At 38.6% G+C, this 15,618-nt stretch overlaps 1 protein-coding gene and 1 long non-coding RNA gene across 23 annotated transcripts in view; one reads left to right on the top strand and one right to left on the bottom strand.

Moving 5' to 3' along the window:
• Grip1 (glutamate receptor interacting protein 1) overlaps positions 1-15,618 on the top strand; it is a 645,398-nt gene that overhangs the window by 369,376 nt on the left and 260,404 nt on the right. For 3 of the 16 annotated variants that reach the window (XM_058574660.1, XM_058574653.1, XM_046430646.2), the window contains exon 1: positions 5,185-15,160. The exons of 8 other annotated variants lie outside the window; for them this stretch is intronic. In XM_058574660.1, coding sequence (XP_058430643.1) covers positions 14,920-15,160 — 241 coding nt within the window. In that variant the 5' untranslated portion in view covers positions 5,185-14,919. Of the gene's footprint in view, positions 1-5,184; positions 15,161-15,618 lie in introns of those variants that run through there. 5 more of the 16 variants (XM_046430649.2, XM_046430648.2, XM_046430643.2 and 2 more) reach the window with 3 other exon arrangements.
• Positions 1-15,618, bottom strand: part of LOC124083890 (uncharacterized) — a 78,318-nt gene that overhangs the window by 59,329 nt on the left and 3,371 nt on the right. The window lies entirely within an intron of this gene.

Here is a 15,618-nt window from a genome sequence, read left to right as displayed (position 1 = left end):
GCTCTTGTCCTCAACCAGGACCACAATATAGATGACTGAAGACACATTGCTTAAAGAAAGTCTTTACCATAAGAAATGACAAGTCAGAATTGGTTTATAAGGTCTGTTAATTTAATAGCAATCAGACTCGAGTTTGGTTGGTAGAAATTAGTTCTAGTGTTAGGTGAGGCCAAAATCTCATAAAATGAAAATGGCCCTTGACCAATCCTTGTGTTTCTTGGATTGAACAAATAGAACTGCTGGCCAAAATATAGGGGCCAGGCCATATTTAACTAGAGGATTATATTCATTGTAGAGATGCTCACTTTGTGAGAGGCAGATAAGAACTGAGAACTCGTACCAGGTATGGTGATGGATGCCTATAATCCCAGAAGCTTGGGATGCTGAAACAGAGGATCATAAGTTCAAAGCCAGCCTCAGTAAATGTGAGGCACTAAGCAACTCAGTAAGACCCTCTTTAAATAAAATACAAAATAGGGCTAGGGATGTGGCTCAATGATTGAGTGTTCCTGAGTTCAATCCCTGGTACCCAAAAATAAAAAATAACTGGGAGCTCATATGGAGTGTGTGTGTGTGTGTGTGTGTGTGTGTGTGTGTGTGGAGAGAGAGAGAGAGAGAGAGAGATCCAAGTTACTGAAATCATATAAGTTAAATAGTTAAATGTGTACAACTGACTCCATTGTATTAAATTTTTGGCACAGTGTAGTAATGCATTTTTTTCTAATCATGCATCCAAAATTTGTGCTTTCTTCCATGAATAAATTTTGCTTTTTACATGAATCCTGCCTAGAAAACCTGAAATTCCAATCATGTTTTTACTCTGAATAACTATTACATTACGTATTGCATAATGCTGGGAAATAGTCCATGATTCATTTATATGGGTCCACTTTCAACTAGAGCTGACTCCTTAAGACAGGTACCCATCTCTTCCTTCTCATTTATATCTCTAAGAATTCCTAGAAATGCTTACCATAAGATAATATGTGTCTATTAATCATTGAAAGAAGCATTTTTAAATATTTATTTTTTATTTATAGGTGGACACAATATTTTTATTTTATTTTATGTGGTGCTGAGGTTTGAGCCCAGTGCCTCACGCATGCTAGCCGAGCGCTCTACTTTTGAGCTGAAACCCCAGCCCTGAATCATTTTTCAAAAGCTTTCTATTAAACTTTTTTAGTTTGAATATGTATTGTATGCTACCCCTCATCTGCTGCTAAAATTAGTATTTATCACATGGACTATATTCTGTATCTGAAAACTTCTTATTGACTTGTATTTCAGGGTTTATATTCATAAATTATACTGGAATATCTTTTGATCTTAAGAAACTAGTCTGAATAATGCATCAATTAAAAGTATAAAGGAAAAGGAAAGGAGTCTAAAACAAATAAATGTTCTAAATCGTCCATGTTTCATGCAACTGGTATCAATTAACTTCTTTTTGGGGGTGGGAAAGAGGAAGGGAATAACTTGAGAAATTAGATTTGTCTGGAGATAGACACATATATGAATATATAATTTTATATTTTATCTATACAAATCATAAAATATACGTTTACATGTATTTTGTTTGTAAAAATTTTATATAACTTTATATATGATCTATTATATAACAATACTTAAGCCTGTGAAACTGGCAGGGCAAGTATTATAATTCGAATTTTGTGAGTGAGTAATCTGAGGTTTAGAAAGGCTTAAGAGATGTCCCTGAGGTCTTGTAGCTAGAAAATGGTGAGGTCACATCTCTCTAAACTAAGGTCTCTTGCATTTTGCTATTCATTCATTTATCAAGTGCCTTCAGTGTTTAAGTTATACGCTCTGCCATACCAATTGAAAGACAAACCAGACCATATCTTCTTTAGGGAACTTCCAGCCCAGTAGAAGAAATTAACTGGTAAACTCATAAGAACAGTCCACAGCACTCACAGGCAAGGGTGGTAGAGAAAGCAAAGTCAAGGATTTTCGGGAACACTGGGGTGTCGTGGGTGCTTCTTGTCATTCTGTATGGCTGGAACTTTGTGAACCTTAGTGGTGAGCAGGACTTAGAAGCAGGCTGGCATCCCCTTCATGAAGATCCTTGAAGGAAACACCACAGAGATTGAAAGTATTTGAGATGGGCATGATCAGTCTTTTTCTTTTTTCTTTTTGAAGCAAAACTCAGAAAGATGAAATAGAGTTATGAGGATGAAGAAGACTTAAGAAAAGTTAATTCTAAAACTAATATGAAAGTCAGGGCAAGACATGAAGTTGTAAAAGAAGGCAGCAGCCATTGGAGAGTGGAGAAGTTGGTGGCCAGTGGGTAGTGAAGGAACCCAAGATGACATGCAAGATTTGGGGCTGAAGGGAACTAAATGTGTGATGTGTCATTTAACGGGATAGGAAATGCTGGAGAAACTGAGAAGCAGGATTTGTCCTGTGACAAAATGTTGCATCCAAGTAGAAGTTCTTTTCAGAATTATTATAATGTAGATTATATTAGGCCTGAGTGTTATTCACTATTGTAGCCACATGTGGCTACAATATTTTATCTATACAAAATATTTTGTATCTATACACATGTGGCTAGGGAACATTTAAAATATAGTTTTATGAGTTGAAATGTCATGAGTGTCAAATAAACACTGAATAAGTGTCACATGTATAAAATGAACACTAAAGTTTAATGACTGACAATGGTAAAAATGTAAAAGTCTAACACAATTTTTATATTCATTACATGATAAATGATAATATTTTAGATATATCAAGTTAAAAGATTAATCAACATTTTATCAATTATTTGCAAGTTTGTTTTTATTTATAAAGTGGTTTTCCATTATTGGCTTACATATTTACATTGAATAGAATTGCTCTAAATGTCAGCATATAATTGATGTCTAAGGGCAGCAAGGATTTGGAACAGTACCTTGCAAAAATATCCTTGTGCCTCAAGATATATTTAAGAGTTTTCTGTGGCCAAAGTGGCATAGGGTAGGTTTTGAATATAATAGTGTTTGAAGTTTACTGCTGCGGGTGTTTCTAAAACTTTCTAAGAAAACCCCCTAAGCAGCTGAAATCCTACGGCCCATGCACAGAAGTATACTGATTCCACAGGGAGGAATCAGAAATGTTTAGAAAGGCCCTGGTACTGACACTGTTCACAAGAACTCTGTCAACCAGTCCCCTGAATGGTCTTGAAGCATGCTGATCCTTCAGGTGACTTCCCACCTGAAATCTACAGTCTGTTCCTGAATGCTTTCTACCAGACCCATGACACACTAAGCTCTTGGTTGACATAATGCTTCCTAAGGTATCTGTTCAGCTTCCCTAGTACTGCAAAGGACTTCAGAAAGAAAAGTCTAGGGGTGAAGACCTCCTGCAAGTGAAAGTGCTGCATGACCCCACCACCGAAGGTGAGGAGCTGAGATGAGGTTTGGTTTCCTAGCACTCGAGTCTGAGAGTTTGAGCTCCTTTGTAGTTAGTCCTGCCTTTTATATTCCAGTGTCTCTTAGTGATACACACTTAGATATAATGCACTCTTATTTTCCCAGCCCTCTCCTCCAGTGTTCCCTTTCTTCATTCATTCTTTCACTCAAGAAGAACCTACTGTTTAGCTGGGCGTGGTGGCACACGCCATCCCAGTGGCTTGGGAGGCTGAGACAGGAGGATCGCGAGTTCAAAAGCAGCCTCAGCAAAAAGCGAGGTGCTAAGCAACTCAGGGAGACTCCGTCTCTAGATAAAATATAAAATATGGCTGGGGATGTGGCTCAGTGGTTGAGTGCCCCTGAGTTTTATCCCTAGTACCATGCCCCAACAAAAAAAAATACCCTACTGTTTTTCAAGTCTGAGCCTCTGAAATCCCACAGATGGTAAAACTGCCTGTGTTTTTCAAAAGTTTTCAGTGCCGTGGGAAGTTGACTATGCAAGTTCCAGATCCTTGCTCCAAAGCACGGTGGGTGAACAGGAGACATTCTCTCAACTCCAAAGTAAGGATAACAATAGTTCCACCTATCTGAATAGACATTTTTCCAATGAAGGCATACATTATGGTCAGTAGGTATATGAAAGGTCTTCGACTCACGAATCATCAGAGAAAAGCAAATCCAAACCACCATGAGATATCATCTCTTGCCTGTTAAGGTGGCCATTATAAAAAAGACAAAAGATAAGTGTTAGCAAGAATATAGAGGAGAAAAGAACCTTTGTGCACTATTGATGGGAATGCAAATTGGTACAGCCTTTATGGTAAATAGTATGGAGAGGTTCTTCAAAAATTTTAAATATAGAACTACCATACAATCCAGTAATTCCACATTTGGATATGCAAAGAAATGAAATCAGCATCTTGACCAGACATCTGCATTCACCATGTTCATTGCAACGTTATTTAGTAAAGTCAGGATATGGAAACCATCTAAATGTCATTGATAGTTGAACTGACAAAGAAAATATAGAGTATATATGCACATGCTTGAGTGTGTGTACACACACACACACACACACAGGACTGTTAACAGTCATAAAAAAGGAAAAATCCTGCCATTTACCATAACACAAGTGAACCCGGAAGTATGTTTGTCAGCTTTCTGTCACTATGATGAAATACCTGAGATAATAAGCTTATAAAGTAAAAAGATTTTTACTGGACCCATTGCCTTGGGTCTGTATCAATTTAGCACATCAAGGCAAGAGTGCACAATGGAGCAAACCACTTACATCATGAGCCAGAGAGTGAAGAGAAAGAGAAAAAAAGGTACTAATTTCCCACAATATCTTTAAGGTCATATCTCCAAAGACCTAATGACATCCTACAAGGCTCCAAGTTCCACCGCCTCCCATGGCACCATCCTGGGGATCAAGCCTTCAACCCATGAGACATTGGGAAAAAGCCAAGATTCAAACTACAGCACTAAACTAAACAAGCCAGACACAAAGGCAAACATTGCATGATCTCATTTATCTGTGGAATCGAAAAGGCAAATTAATAGAAGCAGAGCATAGAACAGTGGTTTCAGGGTTTGAGTGGAGTGGGAGACGTGGGGAGATATTGTTCAAAGGGTACAAATTTAAGAGGAATAAGTTCTGAAGAGCTCGTGTACAGCATGGTGACTATAGGTAACAATACCATATGGCTTACTCGAAAATTGCTAATAGAGTAGATGTGAAGTATCCACACACACAATGGCTAATAAGCAGTGGTGGGTGTATTAATTACTTGGATTATACTAATCATTCCACAAAGCATTTATACATCAAGTCATCATGTTGTAGATTTTGAATACATATAATTTTTTAAATCAATTATACCTCAGGAAAGCTGCAGGGGGCAGTGTAGTTCCTCCTGCATGGGCCTTTCGGGAGAAGTAAATGAGGATGTGTGTCCATGCTTAGACCATGCCTAGCACACATGGAGCTCCAAGTATGTTAGCTGTGTAGAGGAGGATGATGACAAGGAGACAATGAGACGATGGCAGCAGCCATCACCACGATCGACCAAACTTGCCAGAACCCAGTGTCCCTGACCTCTGACTGCCTTTTCCTGACTTTGTCTTCCCCTTGGTTTTCTCCAGCACTTCTGTTTTTGACAACTATCTGCCTCTGCTCCTATCACTGGATTCTCTGCTAAGCCCTTGGATTTCTGTTGACACAGGCTTTGCCATAAGCTATAGAAGAACTTTGAGGGGCCCCTGCCAGGTGAACCTTCCTGCCTCATTATGAGAATATGGATTGAGGTCCCTGGCTCCTGGCCTCATTTTGGTCACCTGGTCAGTTCCCAGCCAGCCTGCCTGAGCCCTGTCCTTCCATTTCTTATCCTTTGCTGCCCTCTAGTAGTTATTCGCCCCACTGCGCAGCCAGATCACACACACACACAAAAAAAAGCTCCAGCTGGCTGGATTGTAGGGACTCCCATCTCCCAAAACCCCTGGTTAAGATGCCTGACCCAATTTAAAATGTCCCTCTAAAGGGTGGGGTTGTAGTTCAGTGGCAGAGCACTTGCCTAGCATGTGTGAGGTGCTGGGTTTGAGCCTCAGCACCACATAAAAATAATAAAACAAAGGTATTTAAAAAAAAGTCACAGTGTCAGAGCATGTCCCTCTATACTGGCTTCTTATTTTATTTTTCCTAATTTCTGTATGCTGCTATCTTTATAGAGCCTTTTTTCTCCTTTAGGCATTACAGGGCTATTTCCTCCTTTGGAGGAAAACAGAAGAAATGCCTTAATTTTTTTTTCAGTCAATGATCAGTGATTGAAAGTGTTTACACTATATCCCCAAGAAATCTTTTTATGTTATTTATATGGAAATTAAAGTGAAATATAATGGGCATTTTTTAAGGCAGAGAAAAAGGATCTTTTGGCTTGTGGTAATGAACTTAAGAAGACAGGATATGGTTAATAGAAAGTGTTGTGATTTGGTAAAACGTGGATTTCCTATGAGAGAAACACAGGAGTAAGTTCTGTCCCTTGTTCTCCTAATCTGTGCTTCTTAAATAACTGTATTACAGATGGATCAACTCTGGAGCCTCTTACCTTTATGCACATGCACATATACTTATTTACATATACACATACCTGCACACACACACACACATACATACGTATATATATACACACATTTATAGTTTCAAACATTTTGCATATAAACCCACATACTCTTCCTACAGAACTTTAAAGTTAACGAAGTACTTTTCATTATCTGATGTCATCATCACTGCAACTCTGGAAGATAGGTGAATTCTGTATTATAATAGAATTGAAGACCCATGAAGGATCAACCTCCTTATTTCAAAAGTCAAGAATCCAGATTTAGAACCATATCAGTCAAGACTCTTTTGATCCCAAGTGAATGGATCAACTCAAACTGGTATAGCAGGAATGGATGGATCCAGATGTTCCTACAGCATCTCCAGGAATCTGACACTGTTTATCTGGATTCTATTTTCCACTGTCATGCTATGAAACAAAGTGCACTTCTTCTAAAATGGAGATAAAATGACAACTCCAGGCCCATAACCTACCATTCCCAGTAGAACAAGAGGATCCCCTTTCCAGTACTTCTAACAAATGTTTTGAGATTGCATCTTATCACCCTGCCTTATAAGACAGGACTACTTATTTCTGGACCAATCCCCCTGGCTAAGGAGTTGGTATGCTCTACTTGGTCAAGCCTGATGGGGAAGGGGTGAGGGAGTGCCACCTCACTCACACCATGTGTACTGAGATTAGATCCACAAAGAAAATCAAGGTGTTATTACCCTTTAAAGAGGAGAGGAGCCTTCTTGCTACATAGATATAGCGATTCATATAGATTAAATGGCGTTTTGTACTGAGTGGTTCTGTAGCTCATCGATTAGAATTCTGAACTTACGTATGTGTACGGTGGTCTGAGTTAGCATTTCCCTCACTAATGTACCTTGCCGGCAAAGCAATTTTTTTTTCACCTTTATACTGGGCCCCATCATGGTGGCCAGCATGAAGAAGATATACAGTAACTTTTACCCAAGAATAAATAACCAACAGGTAACTGCATCAAAACCTTAACCCAAGACTTCTGATGCCTTAGACACCTGGCAACTTTGCTATTTTATTTCCCACATTTAATTTTTCCATTTATGTCTTGCTGCCCTTGCCATCCATGTTATTTGGTTCAGTTATTCTAGTGGGTGGTGGCATTGGTCATCCAATTGTGTGTTTTTTAGTGACCCATAATATACATTACTTGGAAAAGTGATGGAGTTTATCTATTTTATTGTATCAGAAATAATAATTATATTGACACTTTTCTCTCTTTTTATATAATTTTACTACATTTTAATATTTCTGTAGGATATCTTCAAGTGTTGTGAGTACAATTTTATTTGAATGAATAGACTGTCACAGAACTGAGGAGGCTTTTTTGAGGTACTTTGTTTTTAAGGCATGCATTCTTACTGCGGAAAACTTAACTCCCATGCCAAAAAAAAAAAAAAATGCAAGTTACCGCAATATCAGGAAAAACAGCAAGAAGATCTGTGTGGAGGTGGTTGTAGTACAGATCCCTGCTGAAGTTGAGATTGCAAGGTGTGTTACCCCTGTGTAACACAGAAACTTTTAAAACGAGACACATCCCTTCCTCTAGAGTTACATTACATCTTCGGCAGGCTATAATTATGTGTGTGAGACCAGAATCTACTCTCAGAATGAGTATGCATTTGCTACTTCCTTTATTTACCCAGCCACACCCAAGAGAATTCTTCTAGTTTCAGCACCTTGTTCTTTGCCTTTTTGTGTGTTCCTCTTGCTGCCTGTAAAGAGTGAAAAACTAGATGGGTTGTATGTTCCCTGGCAGTTGGAAAACAACAGAGTCCTTATGAATCATCTTGTCAGGAGCACCGGGAATACATCTGAGGTGTGCTCATGGCACCTCCCTTTCCCTTTTTCCCTCCACAGACAACATTCAAGAAATGTGTTATTTGGAGGAAGTTCTTCTTAAAGTGGCAAAGCTTTGTCTTTGATTTTTAAGGTCATTTGTTAATGTCATCCTTTGTGGAAAAGCTTTTGAAACTGTGGATTATAAAGGAAGGCCACTAGAAAGGAAACCCCCACCCCCAAACTTATTTATTCAGTGAAAATTTATTAAACATTGGCTGTATGCTAGGTGCTGTTCTAGGCTATAAGCAAAACAGGAAAAAAAAATCTTCCCCTGATTAAAATAGGAACAAAAATCTATCAGGAGAAAGAAGCAGACAATAAACAAATAAATTGTTAAAATGCGTGATATATGGTGTTTAGTGACATGGAAAAAATAAAGCAGAAAATGATGATGGGTTGGATGCAGAAGAAAATACTGGGAATAACTCACTTCAACTAACCCTTTTTCAGAAATCTCACTTGGTCTGACCTGGTTCCTGGGTACTCAGCACCACTCCTTACAGTTAGACATTTTAACTAGTTGTGTTTCTTGCCTTCTCATGAGCACATAAGCCCACCATGGCATTCTGGGAGTGTGGGAAATACATGTTTTTGTAAGCCAGCTTTTGTATATGCTCTTATGATGAGTCTTTTTTAAAAATTCTATTTTAAAAATTATAGATGTTATTCCTATTGGGTTTCCCACTTCTTTTCTTTAGGCTTCAAATTATGTACTTATCTTTCAAGTGTTCTGCAAATTGTTGGTCACAAGTATCTAAGATAATTCAGATTGTAATTTTGCCCTTAATCTATGAGATTATTTATATGAAAGTACCCTTTAGTTTAGCCTAGAGGGAGCTGGGGAATAAAACAAAATTTGGCACTACAAAAGGTAAAGAGTAATGCTTCCCTCAAAGAGCTACTCATATATCCCTAAAGGTTAAAACGAATGTTGGCCAATGATTAAGGGGGGACATATCCCCTTGAGGGGCTAGTGTACCAGAGCTTAGAGAAAAGCCATCCATAAACAAAGCGATCAATTGATTCAGAAAGCTCCTGGGAGCAATGTCCATGCAAGAATCACCTAGGATACTGGCAATCAGAGTGGGCATGTCTCAAGAGGGGTGTCACTGGTGAGCTTGAAAGGGGTGGACTGTTGAGGAGGAGGGCGATGTCACTGAAGCATTCTGTGGAGAAAATGGGGAGCTCCATTTGGCCCAGATCTAGTTTGAGATGGTCGTAACAGGTGCCCACATGTCCTGGAATCAAGGATCAGGAATGGTGATTTCAGAGTAAGAGAGAAAATTTGGGTTGATGATCAAGATGTAGAAATCAAAGCAGACAGGTAGCTGGTGGAGCCTGGTCAAGAGGCTGTGATAGAACTTAGGGGAATTCCATTGTTTGGGGCCAGGAAAACAAAGAGGCCTGAGAGGAAGTTCTGGGAGTTGAAGAGATCACTTCTTGCCATTGTGAGCTCAAAGACTTCATGAAAAAGGAATCATTTTGGTTGTTAATTCCAACACCCACTTCCTTGTGATTTATCTGACCAAAATAATCAATGCTGATCACATGGAGCCAATATAAAGAAGAGAGTAGACTCTGTAACCAAGCCAGATGGTAAAATTGCATTTCCTATGAAATATATAGAGATTAATAAAGGTTTTTACTACTCTGTGCCTAGAACACAAGTAAATTCAGTCACTGAAACAACCCTGGAAATGATTTTCACCATTTTACAAATGAAGAACAAAGAGCTTAAAAAACACTTGCCCAGGGTTACACAGCCATTTAATGGAAACAGCAGGATTCAAAGTCATGCATCTGAATCTCAAGCCTGTACTTTTGGCCAATTGCCATCCTCTCTTCACCTTGCACCCCATAAATAGTTAGATCTAACTGGGCTTTTGGGGGATGATTTTTTTTTTAGTAAGTCTCCTCTTGTACTGCAGTTCTCCATTTCTATGTTTTCTATTCTTAAACATTTCCCACCACAGACTCTTACTTCCTGTAGCTTTCTTGGCTTCCTCATGTTAAGTGGAGGCAAGCTTCTTTCCTTGGCACCATGAAGGGCATTAGAGCTCCCACTACATAAGCAAATAACACAGGGATTGTGCATTATACCCGCTCTTGTCTATCACCACACACCAGAGGCTCAGAGCCACTAAGTGCTTTTTAATCACCCCAGATCTGCAAGAGTATGTCCTAATAACATTTACCAAAGGGCATCGTTGCTTCTACAAAAAATGTTTTCTTAGGTAGTATTTGTTTTAAAAAGAAATGTCTAATAAATCCTATCTTGAGCAATTATACCATATCTTCACATCCTAAGAACTCTGTTGGCAGATTGGATCTTGCTTTTTTGTGATGACCCTCTGCTACAGGAGAATTCTCTTTGTAACCCATGTCTTGACTGTTCTGAATGCCTACTCTTACATTTACACACTCCGTGAATTAAGTAGCAGACAATGCTCAACATAATTATAACATGTTTGAGGTTCACAGTTGCATCCTCTTTAAAAAGGAACATAAAAACAGCTGATTTTAGCTAAATATGAGATTACCCATAAGGAGCTGGAAAGATGTTAGTATGGGGACCACTTTTTTAGACTGCAAATATATTATGTTGGGCTGGGGTTGTAGTTCAGTGGTAGAGCACTTGCCAAGCATATGTGAGGCATTGGGTTCGATCCTGAGCACCACATAAGAAAATAAATCAAAAAAATAATGTCCATCTACAAAAAAAAATCCCCTGAATATTCAAGGAATACCTAACAATTATTAATTATTGAGTAAAAAAAAATCAGTGTATTAAGTACTAGCCAATTCAGGATGTCCTGTGCTGTTTAAATAATGACCTAAGCACGTTAAGCATTTTGAAGAAATTACATTCAAAGAAAACAAAAATATGTGAGCCAATGAGATCTATCAAGTGTGTTTTGTAACAGATTCATGAAATTAGTTGAAATGATGAAGAAAGTGCAAAATATTGTAAAATACTATAATCACATTGATTCTAATGATATCAAACAATTAGTGGGGTTTTTATTTGTAGAGTTAATTCCATGGATTTTTTTTTTTTTTTTTATGAATCCTCGGGTGGAGGTATATTGAAGAAAAATTGTGGCTTATAATGATTCCTCCTGTGAATCAGAATACTCTGTAGACAATTTATTTTGGTGGTGGAAATATTACAAAGAAGAATGAATATAATGGAAGCTCTTCAAGGACTCAAGAAAAAATTAGCTGTGGGGGGTGTGGGTGTGGGCATGCACGCCCACTCACTGATGGCTGTGGACCACTTTCTCTCAAGGCAAGGCACTCTTAAAATCAATCTGAAGGTTTGGTTTTGGTTGTTTTGTTGTGATTCTTGTCCATGCCCCTCCCCACAATCCTACGATGAAATTAGTCCCATATGTCCGTGGAGGTGATAGTCAAAATGTCTTATTAAAACAGGCCTGACAAAGACCAGAAGAAGGGACAGCTGTTGTAAACACTACTCTGTTAGTGGAAAGGGAGCAGTGAGAAGGCAAAGATTAGGAAGAACATTCAGCCAGGGGTGAGAAGCTCTGGTTCTTGTTCTTTGCTATTTAGTAACTGAGTAACCCTGATGAAAAGCTGAGAACCAATTTCCTTATTTGGAACAACAACAACAACAAAATAACAAAGTTCCTCTATTGATACAATATATGTGAAAGTGCTTTGTAATCTGTTCAATTCTATATAAACAAAGTACACTTTTGTTATATCTTAGAAAAGCCTTTATTTTAAAGAAAGTCTGAAATCAGTAATTATTTTATGGGGTTAATTTGCCTCAAATCCAGCAAGTCCATGTCCTCATATATTAAGGGTTTTTGTTTGTTTTTAAACAACGGAAAACCTCTTGAATTAGCTCACTCACTCTTCTTCAAGGTTAGGTTGAAACTTAAGTGTGTGTGTGTGTGTGTGTGTGTGTGTGCGCGCGCGCGTGTATATTTTACCTGATTTACATTTCCCTAGCCCCTGTTTGAAGATCCCCAAAGGACATGTTGTTAGTTTGAGCTATCTAGAAAGCTGAGTCAACATAATTGACATGAGTTGAATACAGGGTCCAAAGACATGTGCTCATATTAATCAAGTAGCCAGAAATGTAGGTCACTCTGTCCAGAAGGGGCTCATGTTAGGAGACTAAGGTATAGTTCCACCAGCTGCCTTGGCCACTTGAGACTTTTGGCCACAGGTCAGTATTGTGAGATAAGAAGAACCTTACTTTCTGAGGCAAAGCTTATATTAGGCAGAAAACAAAGAGTTTAGGACAAGAAGGCTGACCTGGGAATGGCTCCCAGGGAAATCTCTGAGCACAAAGGAGGTCAAAATGGAAAGAGGTGGGAAAGCTGAAAGATTCTTTTAGTTCCTGAAAAGGGGTTCTTTCAGGAGGATTTTCTCTAGAGCCCAGCCTGAGCTAGATAATAGAATGTATAGGGACTGGCTTCACCACATCCAAAGGAGGGGAAAAATTCCTTAGTTTGGACCCTCAGGAAACTTTCAAAGCACTTTAGGATGGATTATTTCTCTTACAGAAAAATAGGACATTTTAATAGTTCTAAGATCTTTCCTGGGACCAGGGGACAGAGTTTAAAAAAAAAAATGGATGTGCTAGTAAAAGGGGGAAATATTTGATCATTTTAGCCTTGAGGAAGAAGCAAATTAGATCTGAGTCTGCATAATAGCAGAGGGGCAAGATTTTGCTGTATGATTTTGAGTTTTATTTGAATAGACATTAATAAAAATGGACCAGAGTGGTGATGTTCCATGGGCAAGATTTTACTAATACTATTTGACAGCTGCACATTCCAAGTGTCTGGATTTTAGGAAAGGTGGTAGATTTGGAGAAGAATCTTAAAAAGATCTAACTATAAATATTTATCTCACTTTCGTGAATAACTCAATTCTCTAGCACTGAGTTATATTGTTATTTAGAGCAAAAATATATTAAAAATATTATACATATACAGGAATGTGTGTGCATATATATAATATTTCTCGGGCTGGCCTAAAAGATATGGAAATTAAATCAATTGAAATTTTTTTAAAATTCACATTAGTGGAAGTTATTATAAAAATTTGGTGTGCATAGCTACCCATTTTGTACTGTCTTTTTAGTGGTGGCTGATTGTTTCAAATAGACTATACTTGGTAAGGGAATTGTGTTCTTTACAAAACACCTTTGAAGTAGATGCTTATTATATTCCGCTATTTTTCACATAAAAATATTTTTTCCTATTGGGCTCAAAATAGAAAGCATCTACATTTCAGAATCAGTGGATTGAAATTATTCAAGTTAATATTGAATTTATGAATGGAGAGGAGAAAGCTCTATTACTAAATTTGGAATATTGGAAGCTATTTTAGAATCCCCTGCTTAAAAGGTTTTTTTATAGCCTGAAGAGGAGAGAATAAAACTGTATGAATAATTCATACAGTCCTAGAAATATTAATCAAATAGTTTAGACAGTGATCTATCTTTTCATTTTGACTAATTGACTGATTTGTGTTTTAAGTTCCTGGCCAAGTGTCTGATTTTTTTTTTTCCACCCAGAATGTTTGTGTTAACTCCTCTGGGAGATTTCTAGATTTTGATTAAAATTCCATAGCAAATGTCAGTTTGTATTGACTACATCATGAGTAGGCTGGAGCTGGCAGATGAAGAAATGCACTCCGCCTTCTTGTCACTTTGTGAATGGATTGTGAAGGGTTTGTTAATTTGCTCTTCACTCCACTGGAGCAGATACTCAGGAATATCTGCTATGCAGCAAGACCATTTTATTAGCATAATCAGAAGGATGGTTTGGGGGAGGGCTGTTTGGGAAATACGATAATAAGGTACATTAAAAATAGAAATACTTGGCCTTGTTTGCTTTTATGCGTGGTATCTTTAGAAACAGTCTTGACTGTTGCTTTCCAGCCAACTCCTTTTTGGGGAAGGGTGATTAAAGGGGCTGGGGCTCCATCTGCCTGCTGATCCACCCAGCCTGAACCTTCCCTTTGCGAGTCTTGCATTCCATCTGTAAACCTACACTGCCCTGACCCCTATAGGTTTGTAAAGTGACGAATAGATCTTCCTGATTATCAAAGGGCTGCTTCTCCTCTATAAGCAAAAAATGTGGTTGCCTTTTGAATCCCAAAGATAAACTGCCTCCCTCCCTCCTTTGCCTTCCTTTTGTTGTTGTTGTTGTTGTTGTTTAAATAACATAGTACATGATGCTTGTGTTTCTTCCTAAAGTAAAAGTGCAAGCATTCCACTTGCATATCCTATTAAATGAGATCCATAAAGGATACTAACTTAATGCTGAGAAGAAAGGGGGTGGTGGTGGCCAAATTGGCTGGAGTCCATAGCCCCGTGGCTGAAACAGTGCTTAGTGTGAGATTTATGGAGTGGCTCCTCACCCAGCCGTGTCCCTGCTTTACACAATTTGGTGCTTTGTTGCTATCGAAACAGCCTTACTTTCTAAGCCATTGTGATTGTGCAGGGGGAGGAGGCTGGCGGGCAGGGGTGGTAGTAGTAGTGAATGACACAGCTTTGCCAGATGACATGTAGCGGACCTCTGCATCAGCCAAGAGGAATTAAGCTTTGTCACTCCCCACTGGGACTACCTTTCTCCTGGTATGTGCGCAAAGAATTCATATGCTGCTGCCGCCGCAGCCACCAGAGCAGAGCCCTGAGTACACTTTGCCAGAGAAAGCAGCGAGCAAGAATGATAGCTGTCTCTTTTAAATGCCGTTGTCAAATTCTGAGGCGACTTACTAAAGGTATGGTGCTTTCCTTCTCATTCAGTCCACGAGTCTGTTGCAGTAGCCTATAAACACAGTTTAATGGTTTTTACTTTCAAATATGCTTGCTTTTACAATTTATTTCCAGGCAACAAAGAACTCAGAGAAATATGTATAGATGGATATATACAGGTAGGCACGGCTTTGCTTTCTGTCCATACATCCTGGCTAGGTTCATGCTGAAATGAGGAAACTGTGTGTGTGTGTGTGTGTGTGTGTGTTATGATTTCATTCCTTGCTGAAGAGAAAATTGTGTTTGGGTCCAGTGCTGAAGTTATTATGAGAAAAACGTCATTTTTGCATGCTGATTAACTGGTCAAGAGGAGTCAAGTGTGTGTTACTGTCCTTGCTATGATGCATGTATTAAATGCAGCTGGCAGCTCCAGGACTCACACAGCTGGCGAATTTACAGAATAATTGTTTCTTCTATTAATTTT

This window comes from Marmota monax, unplaced genomic scaffold, assembly GCF_021218885.2.
Source record: "Marmota monax isolate L192 unplaced genomic scaffold, Marmota_monax_Labrador192_F-V1.1 WCK01_AAM20220418_F8-fsc00056, whole genome shotgun sequence".
Lineage (NCBI taxonomy): Eukaryota > Metazoa > Chordata > Mammalia > Rodentia > Sciuridae > Marmota > Marmota monax.
The sequence above is the reverse complement of the archived record's forward strand: the minus strand, read 5'-3'. Positions and strand labels throughout refer to the sequence as shown.